Source organism: Pteropus vampyrus, unplaced genomic scaffold (genome assembly GCF_000151845.1).
Source record: "Pteropus vampyrus isolate Shadow unplaced genomic scaffold, Pvam_2.0 Scaffold89, whole genome shotgun sequence".
NCBI lineage: Eukaryota > Metazoa > Chordata > Mammalia > Chiroptera > Pteropodidae > Pteropus > Pteropus vampyrus.
The window spans coordinates 5,991,482-6,007,469 of NW_011888870.1; the positions used below are offsets into that span (position 1 = coordinate 5,991,482).

General features: G+C 50.8%; 1 protein-coding gene across 1 annotated transcript in view; it reads right to left on the reverse strand.

The window, feature by feature from the left end:
- The window catches only part of NEURL1 (neuralized E3 ubiquitin protein ligase 1), a 72,682-nt gene that overhangs the window by 8,293 nt on the left and 48,401 nt on the right, over positions 1–15,988 (reverse strand). The window contains exons 2-3 of the mRNA XM_011363794.2: positions 11,781–12,022; positions 11,084–11,405 (exon numbers count right to left, since the gene is read on the reverse strand). Of these exons, the coding sequence (XP_011362096.1) occupies positions 11,084–11,405; positions 11,781–12,022 (564 nt within the window). The remainder of the gene's footprint in view (positions 1–11,083; positions 11,406–11,780; positions 12,023–15,988) is intronic.

Genomic DNA, 15,988 nt, shown 5'->3' on the forward strand with positions numbered 1-15,988 from the left:
AATCTGTAACCTACATGCCATTGGAGAGCCAGGTCTTAGGGTATTAACTCTCTAAATATCTACGTCAATATTAAACTATTTTACTTTCTATATTGTAAACTCCTGGTGTTTCTTTTGGGCTAGGGCACACAGGCAGACAAATTCGAATACCAGGGTCCCCATAACAAAATAAAAAAACATGATTGCTTCTAAATGGTACACTTATAAAAGATTTTTTTTAAAAATTAACTCTTGAGGCCCTCAATCTTTATCCCCAGTAGCTAGAACAGCCCTGAGCACTTAGTAGAGAAGTAAATGTGTGTTGAATGTACTGGTGACATCCCCAGAACTCCTCTTTGCATAAATTCTTATCCTAACAGTTACCTTTTGAAGTTATCCTTGCCACAAAAGGACAATGCAGTTACGTAAATTTATCCAAGCTAACCTTTTGAACGTGACTTAACAGGAAATCAAAACCTGTCTCTTTTCAACCACATACGTCATACAGACTGTGTTTTATAGAAAAGACACTTTAGCAAAAAGTTAATCGCCTGTCAGCCCCCCATCCAGAGAAAAATACTATTAATATTTGGATGTATGATCCTCCAGCCCTTTTTTGCAATATATTTTTCAGTTACTTTTTTTTAATACAAAAATTGAATCATGCTATATAAACGCCAGTAATTTTTAACCATTTATGGGTAACAAATCCCTTTAAAATGTGATAACTTTGATCTATCTCCTCCTAAGAAAAGTGCACATTCTCCCAAAATTCTGTGGATAATTTCAGGGCATCCGTGAATCACAAAAAGCCATTCATGGGCATGGACTCCAGACTAAGAACTCTGTCATACAGATTTCCTTTTGAAAACTAGCTTTTCCACTTTCTATGTCCTAAACACCTTTTCATGCCAATGAGTATGTTTCTAACACCATATTCGTTTAATAGCTGTGTTTTGTCCAGCTTTATGGAGTCCTGTAATTTATAATAAAAGTCATCATGCACAATGAATCACCCCTGCATTTCATCCTTTAAGCTTCCCATGGAGGTGTTCCCGCTGTACAGGTAAAGCTCAGAGATGTTATGTGACATCTGCCAAGTGGTAGATCCACGATTGAAGCAAGGTCTAACTCTCAATTCCACAGTCTTTGCTTTCAGCCCCTCCTTTTTATTGAAGCCCTTCTGTGGAAGTCCCCAAATTTGACTAGTGCCACGGCAGGCCACATTGTGGGCCAATCCCTCCCTGGGAGCCTTTTCTCTGAGTGTCCCCACAGGAGAATCTGTGCTTCCTCTCCAGGAACTGGGTAAGAATGGCTGGGGTACTCGGTGTGAGAGCAAAGCTTGGGGGACTGGGCTGGTATACGCACCAGAGGCCAGAATTCAGCTCTAATCACATCTAGAGACAGTCCTTAAAGCCTCCCTGTTCTTGTTCTCCCCCACCCAGCCCCCCTGCCTCTTCCAGGAACAGTGTTGTTTGGGCCCAGGCAAGGAGAGAGTGCCGGGCCTTCCCCGCAAGTCCACTGTCTCTCTGAAGAAGCCTCATGGGGCCTAACTGGTTGGGATTTCCCAGCATCGTGCTTGGCAAGGAGAAGGGAGCCGACCGGAAAATACGATTATTCCAGGGAATTGACTCTGTGACAGTGATGGTGCAGAGAGGCTGGGGGGCTGCAGAGAGGCAGAGGCGAAGAGGGCCCAAGCAGGAAGAGGAGGCACAAGAGGCAAAGCGGGGGGACCTAAGGAAGGCTGTAGGGTTGACCTGGAACCCAGAGAACAGCCCCTGTTCTCCGACCCCTCAGGGACTCCAGGCAATGCCCTTGAGGACTCTGGAGGGCTAGAGACAGAGAGGGAAAGGGACAGGAACAGCTGGATGAAGAAGAAACAAGTGGCTCAGAGATGCTCAGCCAGGACCTATAGGAACAAGGCTGTCATAGGGGTCCACACACATATGTACCCCCGCATTTCTCTCCCCACTCCACACACACTCAGGACAATCAGTCAGAGCCCATGGATCTGGGAAGACCCTCAAAACAGATTTCTGAATGGGGCTGGATGTCAGCTATCCTGATCTCTGCCCCGTCTACTTGAATATGGAATCCTCTTCCACTTGAATATGCCTACGACCAGGTGCTCACCACCTTCAAGGCAACCTGTGCTGTTGTTGGGCTACTCTGTCTTTAAGAATGTGTCTCCTCCTCCTTGTATTTACCTCTGGGGCTGCCTCGCAGCCCCATACAGAAGACAAATCTCCTCAAGGAATACTCAGACTCTCCATACACCTTCCCACCTCTTAGACAGACTCAGTATTGAACAGAACCAGACTCAGTGTTCCAGATGTGCCCTGACCAGCTCAAAGCACAGTGTAGCCATCATCCCCCCTGATATGTACGCTATACTCCTAATAATGCAACCTAAAAGTAGGTTAGGTTTTTAGTAAACAAAATCCATATTCTGGTAGGCAAGATAAGAGCATCATTAAGTGCAAGGGCTTTGAAGTCATCAGCTTGGGTTCAAATCCTGACTCTGCCATTTCCTGGCTATATGACCTTGGACAAATAGCTTAACCTTTCTGGACCCCTCTTCTTCAACAGTGAAATCAGCATTTACTGATTGTTACAAAAATCTATATTCTAATATTCCCCCTTGGGAGGAATGCTGTGAAGGTGAAGTGGAATAAGGTACATAGAGTACCTAGTAGAGACCTGGCATGAAATAATCAGTGGGTTCATATGAAACACTGTTATTATCTTTTACATGCCACGTGGCTCAGAAGAAAGTGCCTGGGCTTCAGGGTGATTCGGGCCTGAGTTTAAATATCCGATCCAGCACTTGGCTGGTGGCCTGTGGGTAAGCAACTTCCCTCCAGCCTCAGCTCACTCACCTAGAGAACAGGGGTAATAACACCTGCCTTTCGATGTTGTTGAAGGGATCAGAGGTAGAGTGAGAAGCCCCTGGCACCTGGGCACCTGATAAATTCACATATTACTATTTGCTCAGGTTGAATCTGTCAGCCAAAGTCAGGTCCAGCTGCACTCAGGCAATTAACTTTTTGGACCTAAATGTAGGACTTTATAGTGGTTATGATGGATACCCAGGATATAATCACTGAATAACATCCTGACTAAAGACCAGAAAAAAGAAGCTACAAGTGGAGATTAGAGGATAAAAAGGAGAAGGGAAGGAGAAACAGTGGGGGGTGCGGGGGAGAGAGAGAGAGAGAGAGAGAGAGAGAGAGAGAGCGCGAGCGAGCGAGCAGGAGCAAGAAGAGAGAGCAGGAAAATGACCCTTTCGTATTTGCTTGAAATATTGTAGGAGTTGAGAGAGGAGGTACAGGAGATGGTGGGAAACAGCTAAAAACAGAATCCCTGGGGCAAGTGCCCAGCCCAAGTATGTCTTCTCTCCCATCCCCTCCACCCTCAGGGTCAGGAGCAGCTGCAGGCCGCCAGCAAGCTCCAAAATAACAATCCCATCGGTGTGCCCAGCTGCGCCAGAGCCTTGAAATAGATGAAACTTGAGATCGAGGAGCTGGTCAGAGCACCCTCCGCAGAAAGAACAGCAAGGGTCACGGCTGGGTGAGCTGACAGCAAGTCAGAGGTCAGGGAAGGGTTCAGGCTCCCAAAGCCTGGGAGAACACCATGGGAGCAACCTCAGCCCAGGACTGTGCCCTGGGGGGCAGCTTGGAAAAACCAGGCAGGCAACCTATAACCCTAAGCAGTGGCCCCACATTTGGAAGCAACAAGTTATGTAATCTATGCCCGGGACACACAGCTGCCCACTTTGGAGGTTTTATGATGGGGGAGGGGCGGCACAAGGACAAGAGAGAAGCCGCTAAACTCAGTCCCCTCCCCATCCTCTCTTTCAGGAAGGAATTTGTCATCTTAAGCTTCTGCCTAATCTGGTGCATGGCAGTGGCTCTGCAGATCCCCTGGGCCAGGACAGAAACCACCGGGCCCTGAAAGGGGCAGAGAGACCCAGGCTAGGGGTTTCCTGCCCTCGGGGTGGCACTCAGGGCACCCACTCACTGATCCACTGTGTGCCCAACCCTGGGCGGAGATTAAGGAGAGAGGGAGAAGCCAGGACCTGGGCCCTGGGGAGCCAGTAGCCCTTAGAAGGATTGAAGCTTGGAGGCATGAAAATATTTGAACACAATTTGTTATAAAATTTTAGTGTCTCTCGTTAGACAGGGACCTTAAAGGAGAGGAGGAAATCTACTTGTCTCTGCCAAGTTCTCACCCAGGCTTGGCTAGAATGCCCCTGGTGACATAAGCAGCTCACCACCTCCAAGGCTATCTATCCCTATCTCTGGTGAGCTATGACTAATGTTAGAGAGCCTCTCCTTGCATGGATCCTTATGTGGCCTGTATCCACTCCTTGGAGCTCCCTTTAGAAGAAGAGCCTTCTCTTCTTTAAGATAAATATCTCTTTTAGGATAATGCTCTCCAACTGAGGCTAAGGTCCCCCTTACTGTTTCAGAGTGAGTCAGAGACAGCATCTTAGAGGAAAAAACAAGATTTGACCTGGGCCTCGAAGGACAGGAGGGTTTGGATTGACAGACAGAAGCAAGAGACACTCAGGTGGGAAAAGTGCGTTAGCAAATGCCTGGAGAACAGTCTGAGCAAGGCCCGTGAGGAGAAAGAAAGGGAGAGGAGGGACGGGGCCAGGCGGAGGGCACTAGGGCCAGCTCACACCCGGAGACCCACCAGGCCCTCCCACGAGCTGCCATCAGTGCAGGGGAACCAAGGCAGGGCCTGAGTACTCGGGGTGGGAGGGGCAGCAAGGGGCTTCTTTGAAGCAGGGCTTGCCATCAGCCGGAGTCTTGTTTGTTTAGATGCTCACATCCGGAGCTCTGGATAATCTTTAACCACGGGTCAGCCTGCAGCCTCCAAGCAGGCTGGCAGGTCTGCGGCCCGTTGGGAAGGTGCTGCCAGCCCACTTACTGTCTCCGTAAACATCCTCCTGCTGGTCTCCATCTGGCATGGGGCAGGAGAAGGAGCCAGGAGGGCGGGTGCATGACTTGGATGGGCAAGGGGTTCTCCACCCCTCTGGGCAGTACCCCGAAACCCACACCCACCTCCACCCTCTCCATATAAACCCAACCGCAGGAAAGCTAGGAGAAACAAACACACTTTCTGAGGCTCACGGAGAGAAGGGCGGAATGTCCCAGATTCACTCAAAGTCACAAACTCTTAGAGTTACAGCATCTTCAAGCCACAGAATCTTAAACGTATAGATTCTCAGAATCATCTGGCCTGGTGGTTCTCAAACTTCTTTAAAAAGTGGAATCCTTTTGTCCGACAGAACTCAAAGCTCTGGAACTCAAAGCTCAAAGTCTGAGAGGTGGCCATGGAGCCCTAACACTCAGTAGCTGAAGAGATGCCTCTGCGGAACCCCAGTGTTCCAAGGAACGCAGCTGCAGGGCCACAGATTTTGTTTCAAGGAACAATTTAAATTTCATGGTTTGACTTTCATCCAGATACAGGGACTTGGTTTTAAGGCTCCCTCTTCCAATGACAGGACTGGCTTGGGGGTTTGTCTATTCTGGTGATTTTTTTTAAATTAGGTATTCCTTTTTAATCTAAAAACAACAGCCCTTCCCATTTGTGTAAACATTTTTACATATTCGTGAGCCTCACAGACTATCTGTGAGGTAAACGGTGCATGTATAATTATATCCAAATAAAAGATGAGGTGGTTGAGACACAGAGAAGCTGAGAGACCTGCCCTGAGCTAGTGAGTGGTCAAGACTTGATTCATTCAGGTCTCCTGCTTCTGCAATGAAGGCTTTGTCCTGAATACTGCAGGGCCCAGCTCCTCTCCTATACACACATCCCGTCCTGGGTGCCCCAAGATCCCCAGGACTAAATCCTGGGCTAAAGAGATTCTAGATGGAAACTATTTCTGGACATGAGAAACGGTCCAATATTGGCAATTACATATGGTTGCACTTTATATATATTCATTCTGGTAGAAAACTGAGTGCACCATGAATAAAAGAACCAGACAAAGCCCTCAAGAGCTCCCAGGGAACTACCGTGCAAGCAAACCCACCCTCACCACTGAACCATGATGCTGAGCACCCCATCACCCTTCTTCCCCAGCGGGGACCCTGGTGACCTATCTGTACTCAACATTACAGCTGATCCCTGAGGGCTTGAGCTCTTGTAAGCTCTATTCTAGAAGTCATTGGAAGCCCACAGTCTCCACACTTGGGGGGAACCCAGACTTAATAAGGAGACCAGATGGACTCATATTTAGAGGACCTGGGAAGTAATGTAGCCCACACTCCAGGGCTTAAGTTCCATCTCCACCAAGCTGTGTGACCTTGAGCAAGTTATCATACCTCTCTGAGCCTCTGTTTCTTTGCAAAATGGATACAATATTAACTTTCTTTATAACATATACAAAGAGGATTTACGCTGCCTTCTTAAAGAGCAAGACAATGCATAATGCAGAACTGCTGATACCACTTAGACCTCCAAATGCTTCCGGTGGTCAGGAAGAGGAAGGGTCATCGAGAACAGCAGAGGTAAGGGAAGGCTCCTTGATGGTGGGGAGATTTTGGTGTTGGGGCCTGATATAATTGTCAGAATTTGGGGTGAGCAAAAAGGAAATACCTGGAAGAGTCTCTGAAGCAAAAGGAATAGCAAGGCATTTTTTCAATCAAGAAGAAATGAAAACTGTCAAAAAGGAAGCAATCGTGAATAGCATCCTCAGCTCTCCCCCCGCCATCCCCCCACCATCCCAAGAGCTTGGCTCAGGCTCCTTAAACTAATATTTGCCTCTCAGCCCCTGGCAGCCATGGCTAAAGGTAAATATTGGTTTAGCCTGAGAAACGGAAGCCCCAGATGGCAGTGTGGTCCTCAGCTGGCCAGGGAGGGCTCACACTCTTTGTGCCACCAAGCTAAGCTAAGGCACACCCTAGAGGGGGGACCTGACCCAGGGCTTATCTTCAAAGAGACCCAGGCCCCTCACTGCAGGGCAGCCAGGCTGGCCCGCCACCCCAGAAATTGGCCTGGCAGTAGCCTGGCCTTCAGTAAGCTACCCTGAGAGTCTCCATACATCTCTCTCCTCAGTGGGGTTTTTAACCAAGACCTGGGAACCTAGGCATAGGTAGGGAAGAAGCAAAATGTCACATGCCCTTGGGAGCCCCCAACTAATGCCCTCTTAATGCCCTCCTGGGCTCAGCCACTACCATTTTTGATGTGGCAATTAGTCTTCTCATACCAACCTTATACCCAGATCTGCCTGGGAGATCTGAATTCCAGGCCGGCCTGGCTTCTGACTGGCTGGGAAAATTTAGCTAGGCCCCTCGCCATCTCTAGGCCACATTTCCTCTTACTGAAAAACCTGACAGCACAACGGCACAGACGGTGCTGGAAACTTTCTATTCTCATGGCTCCCCAATCTCCACAAGACACCCACTACCTTTCCGCTCACCCCTCCCCTGAAGGATCTGCTCTTTGAATGACCACTGATTCCCCTACTCTGTGCCTATGCACACCCTTCTTGTCTGGCCTGAATTGTTCCTCCTCAATCAGTCCATTTTTTTTCACTTCCTTTGGTTCCTGACTTAAAACTCATCTCCTATAGAAAGTCCTCCTGGATTGCTCCCCAGCTGCACCCCACCCCACCCCCAGTCTTAGTCTTCAGCTACCCTTAATTGCAGAATTGGACTTAGGTCGCCTCAGAGCAGTTCTATGCTTGAGTAAAAAAAAAACTAAACTCTTCAAGAAGAGAGGTTTTCAATTCTTGTGTCTTCCCCGACTCCTGCACAGTGCCTGGGCTATGGTGGGCACGGAGGGGTGCTCAGGAGCACCCTGTAAGTACATCTTGGCTCATCTGCTTTCTGCCAGGACCCATGGCTGCTCCTCCTGAGCCAACATTTCTGAGAAGAGCCGAGAGAGCTTGAAAAACTGGGATAGGAGCTTATCTCTCCAAGTATTAATCACCCCATTAAACTTATATTTATTTAGTTACTGGCGGGTCCTTCTTCCTGGAGGTTGGAAGCTGTTATTCTTGGAGACACCAGCCAGGCTTGAGCCAGGGTGCCCCAAGGGAACAGGGTGATCTGCTGAACTCCCACATAACAGGAGCCTGGACGGCCTGATGCAGGCTGGTTGGGGCCACAGTGTGGGCACCAGAGGGCCTGGGTTATTGCTGGGGAAGGAGATGGGACACCCACCCCGAGGTATCGATTAGGGAGAAACACCACCCTGCCTCCACTCTGTCAGGGAAGATGGCCAATCTGTCCATGGCCTGACTCTTGAACCTACTATATGCCAGGCCCCCCAGGGTGTCTCTGGTCTGAGGAGCAGACATTGGTCAGGTGAGGTTTAGAGGGTGCTAGTCACAGGTTCCAGACAGGCAGGAGGGGAGGAGACAGGCCGGGCAGGAAGTCTCTAAAGATGAGACACTGGTTTGGGGAACAAGCACCCTAGGAAAGACAGGCCCATCCTCAGAGCCATCAAAAAAAAAGTGACTTTTTCAGAGCGAGAGCAGAGAAAGCCAGAGGAGCCGGAGGGACCCAGATGGAGGGAGGGAGGGAGGCCCAGAAGAACACAGGTGCAGTGAAGTGGCAGACAAGGAGAGAGGGGCACTGGGAAGTGGGGGGAGAGGAAAGAGGAGCACTCTACGCAGGGCAGTGGGCGTACCCCAGAGGGTGGGAGACCAAATGAGGGCATAGAAGGAACAGCACGCCCACCTCTGAAGAGACCTTGGACAGATCTCTTTTTTAAAAATCCATTTAGGAAGAACAAAACGAAGAGATATTTTAATCTGCTAATTGAATTTAAGGGCCATACTCAGTGTTTGAAAATGCCCAGGGATTATGGTGATTTACAGCTGGGACGGAAATCAGCTGGGGCCTCGGCCTTATCGGGCCTTATCGGGTGTACAGAGAGGAGCCTGCTGGGAAATCCAAATGGTACTGCATGAAAACCCATTTATAGTCAAAGAGGGGGAATGGGGCTGGGCCAGGTCAGATGTCTGGGCTCTGCCCCAGGGCGCGGCATATTACTCTCCAGGCCCCTCCCTCAGTCCTTGACGTTCGGAAGCCCCATCTCACCTGGCATGTCCCCATCATATCCACTCTCCCCATTCCCCCACCCCAGCCCTCCTGGAACTTATAGTCCCAGCCTAAGCCCTCTCTTGGAAAGAAGTCTTTCTGGACCCCATCTTCCCTCACTGACCTCGGCCTCCTCTGACTTCTTGCCTCCCTTCATGCTTAACCCCACTGGAGGGTAATGGGAAAGACTTTGCTTTGGGCACCAGAACACCCAGTTCAAGTCCCAACTGTGCCACATCCCTACACAGGTGAGCCAGGTGTTCCCTGGGCCTCAATTCGCTCCCTGCCAAATGAAGATAAAAAACTACTCCCCTTGGGCTGGCTGCTGAGAGTTAGTTAAATGAGATAACCGGAGGAAAAACCACCTCCGCAGAGGGAAGAGACCCTATGACCACAGCGTTTAGCAATTTAGTGTCTTCTCTCCGCTTATGCTCTGATTGTATCTGGAGTGTTTGCTTTGTCTCCCTAATTTTCCAGTGAGCCTAGGGCAGGGTTGGGTCTACCTCAGCATCCCCCATACCCTTTCCTTCATCTAACAAGACATCCACCCATCCCACCACTCTACTCTACCCACCCTGCAAATTTTCCTCAGCATCCTCCACACGGCTAGCACAAGATTCCACTCCGGAGAGGAAGCTGGCTGGTTGAGACATAGGTTCCTCCCTCAGAGCCCTCCCCAATTTGTGTGGGAACAGACATATGAATGGACCAAGGCTAGGCCAACACCTCAGCACCGAGAGAAGTGCGGGTGCCATGCAGTGGAACATAAGGAATGGAGAAGAGACTTCTATCCCAGAAGGCTTCAGGGAGGAGGTGGCTTTTGAGCTGGGTCTTGAAGCCAGAGTGGGATGGCCCCCACTTTCCTTCTGCCCCCGTAACAAGACTGTGGCTTTCTCAAAAGCTGAGACATTCTTCTATCTCCCACCCTGTGGCTAAACCCTGGACTAAGTCAGAGTATTCCCAATCACTTAACAGATGAGCAAACTGAGGCTCAGACAGAAATGTCCATGCTGAAGCTCAGACTCAAGCTTTGGGACCCCAGCGCCTTGAAATGTGGGGCCCTAAGGATACCAGAATGGCAGGAAGGCAGTCTCTTGAACCTTGGGTTAAGCACTGCCCTCTTTAGGATGGGTAGAAATGACTGAGTCAACAAATACCTACTGTGTGTCAGCTGCTTCACGTAACTCAGTTCTTTGAGCCTTCAGGGACCCTGAAAACAGTTATTATCCCATTTTAGAGATGAGGAAACTGAGGTCCCACAGCTAGTACAGGCTGTCCGGGGTCCACACTGGGTCTGTCTGACTCTAGCCTGGGAACATAACCACTGCCCTTTGTGTCCCGGGCACGTAGGGGCCACAGAAGGACTGGAAAGCAGCTTATCCTCGAGCAGCCTGGGCTCTCTCTTCGCTTGCTGACACTCAGAAGAGCCCTAATACGTCCGTGAGAATGTAGAAACACTTTCATTGAGTTGAAACCAGAAAGTTCTCAAACGACTAATTAATAAAAACAACCTCCTTGTGTTTGAAACTCAACAAACAGAAAGGCTTCTGAGGATTACTCATTTCTTTGTTTTTACCTTCACTATCTCTTTTTTCCCCACTGTCTATTCTTATTCAAATAAAAGTGTTTTTGAAAAGATTGGCTTCACTGTTTCTAAGCTCTGAAATCAGAAAGGAAACAAGAAAAGTTTTTCAACTACCTCCATGGGAGGTGGGAAGAACGGGTGTTGGGTGAGCACCGACCTGGTCCCCAGGACGGAGCTGGGCACTTTACTCACAGCCTCTTTAACTGAATTTCATCTTCCCACCAATCCAGATTGGAGACACAGCCAATCTGCCTATGGGCCGATTTGTATGCAAAGCCTATATGTGCGCACACGCACACTTGCCAGCATGCACACCAGTGTAGCAAAGGGGGAGGAATCCTGGACTGGGAGTCATGCTGGAGACCCAGGAGCAGCCAGAGAGTCTGAGGTCGCCTTCAAACCACAGTACCTGGAGGTGTGCCCTGCACCTAAGGGGCCAGAGGGAGCGGTCACTCACCAAGCAGCTGGACGCCCCGCGTGAGGCCGTAGACATCCACCAGGGCCCAGAGCGGGTCGGCCGTGCGGACCCCATTGAAGAAGAGCATGGCGGCCGAGTCATTGATGCGGTAGAACACGCGGCCCTTCTTGTCCACCCAGAAGGCGATGATGTTGCCCTCGTTTGCAAACTCTTCGGGTAGCGCCTTGGCCCAGAAGCCGCTCTGGGACACCAGGTCGGGGCAGGCATACTTGGGCAGGGAGTCGGGGTGGATGCGGGAGGGGTCCTTGCTCGTGAAGCCCAGGCGCAGGGCCCCGCTCCAGCAGCACTGCTTCTTGGTGATCTGGGCAGTAGGGGGTCGGCCTCAGACAGCCCCCAGCCCAGCCCAGCCTCTCCCCCACCTCAGCAAGCCCCAGGGGAAGGGAGTGCGCCCTTCTCAGCAGACCGCCCCCCGGCCGGCTCCTGTGGGCCATTACAGTGCCCAGCTCACCCACCATTTGGGCTCCTTTCCCACTCCCAGGAGCTTTCCCACCAGTCTGGAGAGAGGGTTGTCCCCATGGCCACTCCCCTCCTCCCTTGTCACTCAGGGAAGGTTGAGAAAGAAGGAAAAGAAAGAGGCGGAAGAGTAGCAGTGGCAGCAGAGAAGAAAGGGCAGGGCAGGGTGTCGTGATGGCTGTGACAGAAGGCAGTGATGAGGGGAGAAAGGTCAGAGGCCCACCTTCAGTCTGACTTGCTCATAGATGAGGACCGGGCGGTTACTGAAGGTGATGGCATTGCAGAAGCTGGCCTGCCTCTTGACGGCCTTGTGGCTGAGGTCCATGAGGATCTGGGAGCCCTTGGTGTGTGGGTGGAAGAGCAGTGGCGTGGCCGGGAGCACCCCGCCGGGCAGCACTGGTGGGCAGTGCTTCTGCTTGTGGTGGCATCGGTGAGAGGTGACAGGGAAGGGACCCCCGATGGAATCTGCAAAGGAACGAGTCACAGTGTCAGAGGACTTGGCAGTGCAAGAGCTGGACTAGAGTCTCCTAGGAAAGGGCAGATGGCTGGGGCATTAGCAGAAATCACCTACTGCCCGATATTTCTACCATCATTGCAACCCACCACTACGGCCACCTTTTGCCACCGTCCTTCTCCTGCTACCGTCTATTACTATTTCCCTCTTCACTATCTACCCCCATTTACTATCTACCATCATCTCCCACCGCCATCTACCCTCATCCTTCACCCATCGTGACCTCCCACCATCATGACCGCCACCACTACCAACTACCATCTACTATTGCTCACTAGTATTTACTACCACCTACCTTCCACCAGCTACCTTTGTGATAAATTAGCATCTTTGACCAACATCCACCACCATACACTGTCACACACTACCACCATAATTTATTTATCTGCTGAATACCAAGCCCTGTCCTAGGCACTGAAGATATAGGCATGAGACATACATAGATCCTGTCCTCAAGAAGCCAACAGTCCAGGAAGGGAGATAAGACACAGACAGAAATTGAGATACAAATGGCAGGCAGTGCTAAGTGCCGAAAGGCATGCAGACAGGTCACTTCTCAGGAAGGTGAAAAGGAGAAGAAGGCATCGGAGCTGGGCTGACAAGGCTGAGCTGCAGTGAACAAGTGACCATGGGGCTGCCACCGGAGACCAGGAAGGTGGATGTGGCAGGCTCTGCAGCGCTAGGACCACGCCCATCTCTTTTCTCCCGCAAGGCCACCTCCCTCTATCACAGGCTGCCTTTCTACTTTACCCTACCAGTGCCTGCATCTTGGACACCGGTGGGCCTCTCCTCCCAGGCTTCCTAATGGAACTCAGATCTTCCTCAAGAACTCCTGGCCAAAGAGGTACGGTTCTTTCTTCTACAGACAGCTCCACCACACCCCAAAATAGGATAGAGTATGGGACAGGCCTTGGTCCAGGAAAAGGTGCTTTACAAACATGTGGGGTTGGTGTCCAGGAGACAAGGCAGAAAGAGGAAAGAACACAGAACAAGGTGTCAGGTGGCTGATGTTTGTCATTAACTGGCTGTGTGATCTTGGAGAAGTCACTTTGCCTCTCAGGCACAATGGGTAGCCTCTACTCTGTGCCTCTGAGACATGCATCAGCAGCACTGGCAGAATTAACGCACGGCCTTGGCAGCTGGGGGCTGGGTGCGGGGGTATTCATTTCTTCCCCCAATATCTGTGCCCCATCCATCAGGAGGGGCAGCCCCACCTACCCCATCATCTTGAGGAGAGACAAGGAGGAGGGGGCGATGGGAGTGGGGAAGTAGAAAGCCACGGAATGTGACAGAGGCCTGGGACGTTTTAAATTTTGGTTCTTCTGAGGCAAGAATTTAATAATGCAGAAAGCTTGGTCAGCATCAGGCCTGCCCAGACGCCTGCCGCTCCCCAAAGGGGAGGAGGGGTTTCCAGGAAGGAGAGGAAGACAGGGAGGGAGGAGAGTGGGAAGGAGGGATCCCAGATTTCAGTCCGGGCCGTGTTTGCATCACTTTGCATCACTTTGCGTTTTTGCTGCCTCCTTCCCAGAGGGCCCTAGACACCTGTGTCCCCTGTCCAGGGCCAACTGGACACCCTGTGTGTCGCCTCCGGGCCTCTCTGGAGCAGCTTCCTGCATGCCAGGCCCATAAGGTGAGAGGTGGGGGTGACACAAGGAGCTTGCCCTGCTCTCACTAAGGAGACAAGACTGGAATCGCCGAACAGTGCCCAGGGGCTCTGAAAGCTGCCATGCAGTGAGGACTGAAATTGCTCAGAGGAGACTCAGACAGTCTGGGAAGGCTACCTGGAAGAGGCTGAGTGGCCCCTGGATAATGAAGAGCAAGGAAGGCCATTCCAGAGAAGGGGACAGTTGGGGTGAAGGGCAAAGCGTGGAAATGGTTACAGGTGCCTTCTCCGGAACAAGTACCAATTGGGCTCAGGTCAGCTTCAGAAACAGCTTGACTCTTGGTTTCAAAATACGCCACTGGTAAAAGGTAACATTACGTATTGCTTAGGAATGTATATATACGTAGAAACGAAAGCATAAAGGAAAAAAAACATCTGCTAGGTGAACAGATAACAAATTGTGGCACATCTATACAATGAAATACTACTCAGCAGTAAAAAAGGAATGAAGTACCGATATGGGCAGCAACGTAGATGAACTTCAAATTAATTATGCTGAGTGAAATAAGCCAGTAGTTAAAAAATGCATACACAATCTGTGGAGCAACTGCAGGGCCCGCATTCCTTTCAAAACCCTTCCTCTCCTTCCATCCTGTCCCGTTTGTATCAATTCTAAGGAAACGTACACCAGGCTATAGTGATAACGAGCAGACTGGTCATTGCTGGGGAGAGTGGGAGGAGAGAGGGAGGGATTACCAAAGGCACAAGGGACATTTGGGGTGATGGATGTGTTCACTATCTTGATTGTGGTGATGGTTTCATGAGAGTATGCATATGTCAAAACTCATCCAATTGTACACTTTAAATGTGTGGTTTAGTGTTTCAATTATACCTCAGTAAAGCAGTTTTTCTAAACCTGCTGAGCCCAGCAGCTGATTAGAGAGCCTCTCCTATGCCGCTTCCCTCACCCCGCCACCCTCCGGTCTCTGCTCAGAATCCAATCCATGGACCAAATGCAGGACCAACCACCTCAGCTTCCTTCAAAATGCTTCCTCTTCTTCCCACCCATCCCAGTTGGGGTCCTGGGGCCCTGGGTAAATGTACAGAAAACACTGGCTCTGGGCAAATATGGTGGAGACATCTAGGAGCCTGAGACCCAGGCCTTGGAAGAACCATTCCCCAGAGCCTCCCTTCCCTGAGCGCTGATACCAAGGACCAGCTGGGGGTAAGGCTTCTTTTCTACACCGCACAGAAGGGCTCCCTCTCTGCACTTTGACATGCATAATGACCCCTTAGGGTCCCCATTCTATGGATGAGTGAGCTGCAATTCAAAACCAAGTTGTTAACCAAGTTGTTTGAGGTCACACAGCAATTAAGTGGCAGAGCCCAGACTTGAGCCTGGTCTTCCAATGTCATCTCCAGGGTCCTTTACCCTACTCAGCATCTAACACTAGAGCTATTTTCCCCATGAGTCCAAGATGGCAGACATAGTTGGGACAGGTTTCATGGAGGAGATGCTGGCCCAGCAGGGGGAGCAGCCCCAACATGGGGCCTCAAGATGTTGGTCCTGTGCACGGCACCAATGCTCCCCCAATGGCCAGTGGTCCTGGGTGGAGCCCCGATTTCGCCATCTGGCTCCTAGCAGAGCTCCCAGGGAGTTCCCCCACGTAGTGACAGGTTTACAAGCTTCTCAGGAGCCACAGTGGTGGGGGAGGCTGCTGCTGACACAATGGAAACTCCCCCTCACCGCCCTTTCCTCCTGGGCATTTATGAGCTGCCAAACACAAGCCTGGCCAGCCCTTCAGTTGACCCTCAACCAGCTCTGGACCACATTCCTGCCTCTCCGTGGGGTTTCAGGGGAGATGCTAGGATGTGATGTAGCCTCCAGAGTGACTTCCCACTGCCCTCACCAAGCTCTGCCCCAGAACCATCCTGGCAGAGTCCCAGATGTGCAGGCCGAGCTGAGCTGGGCTGAGACAGAGTAGGAGCAATACTAATAACAATGACAAAACTCGATGTGGCTTAACAGGCAGGGGCTTAACAGGCAGTGTCTTTGTATGCCCCCAATGCCACTCTGACACAGGTCCTCAGAAGAGAAGTCACTCATTACGGTCATCCGGCCAGAGTAAAAAGCCCAGATCAGAACCCAGGCCTGCTGCCTCCAAACCCAGCAGTTCTATCGCTATCTGTGAGACCTCTGGGGGCATCACTTCTCTCATCTGTAAATGGAGTCACAGCAGACCTCCTTCACGGGATTCTTGTGAGGATTAAATGAGATGATGTATGTAAAACTAACCCAGTAAGTGGTTGCTAT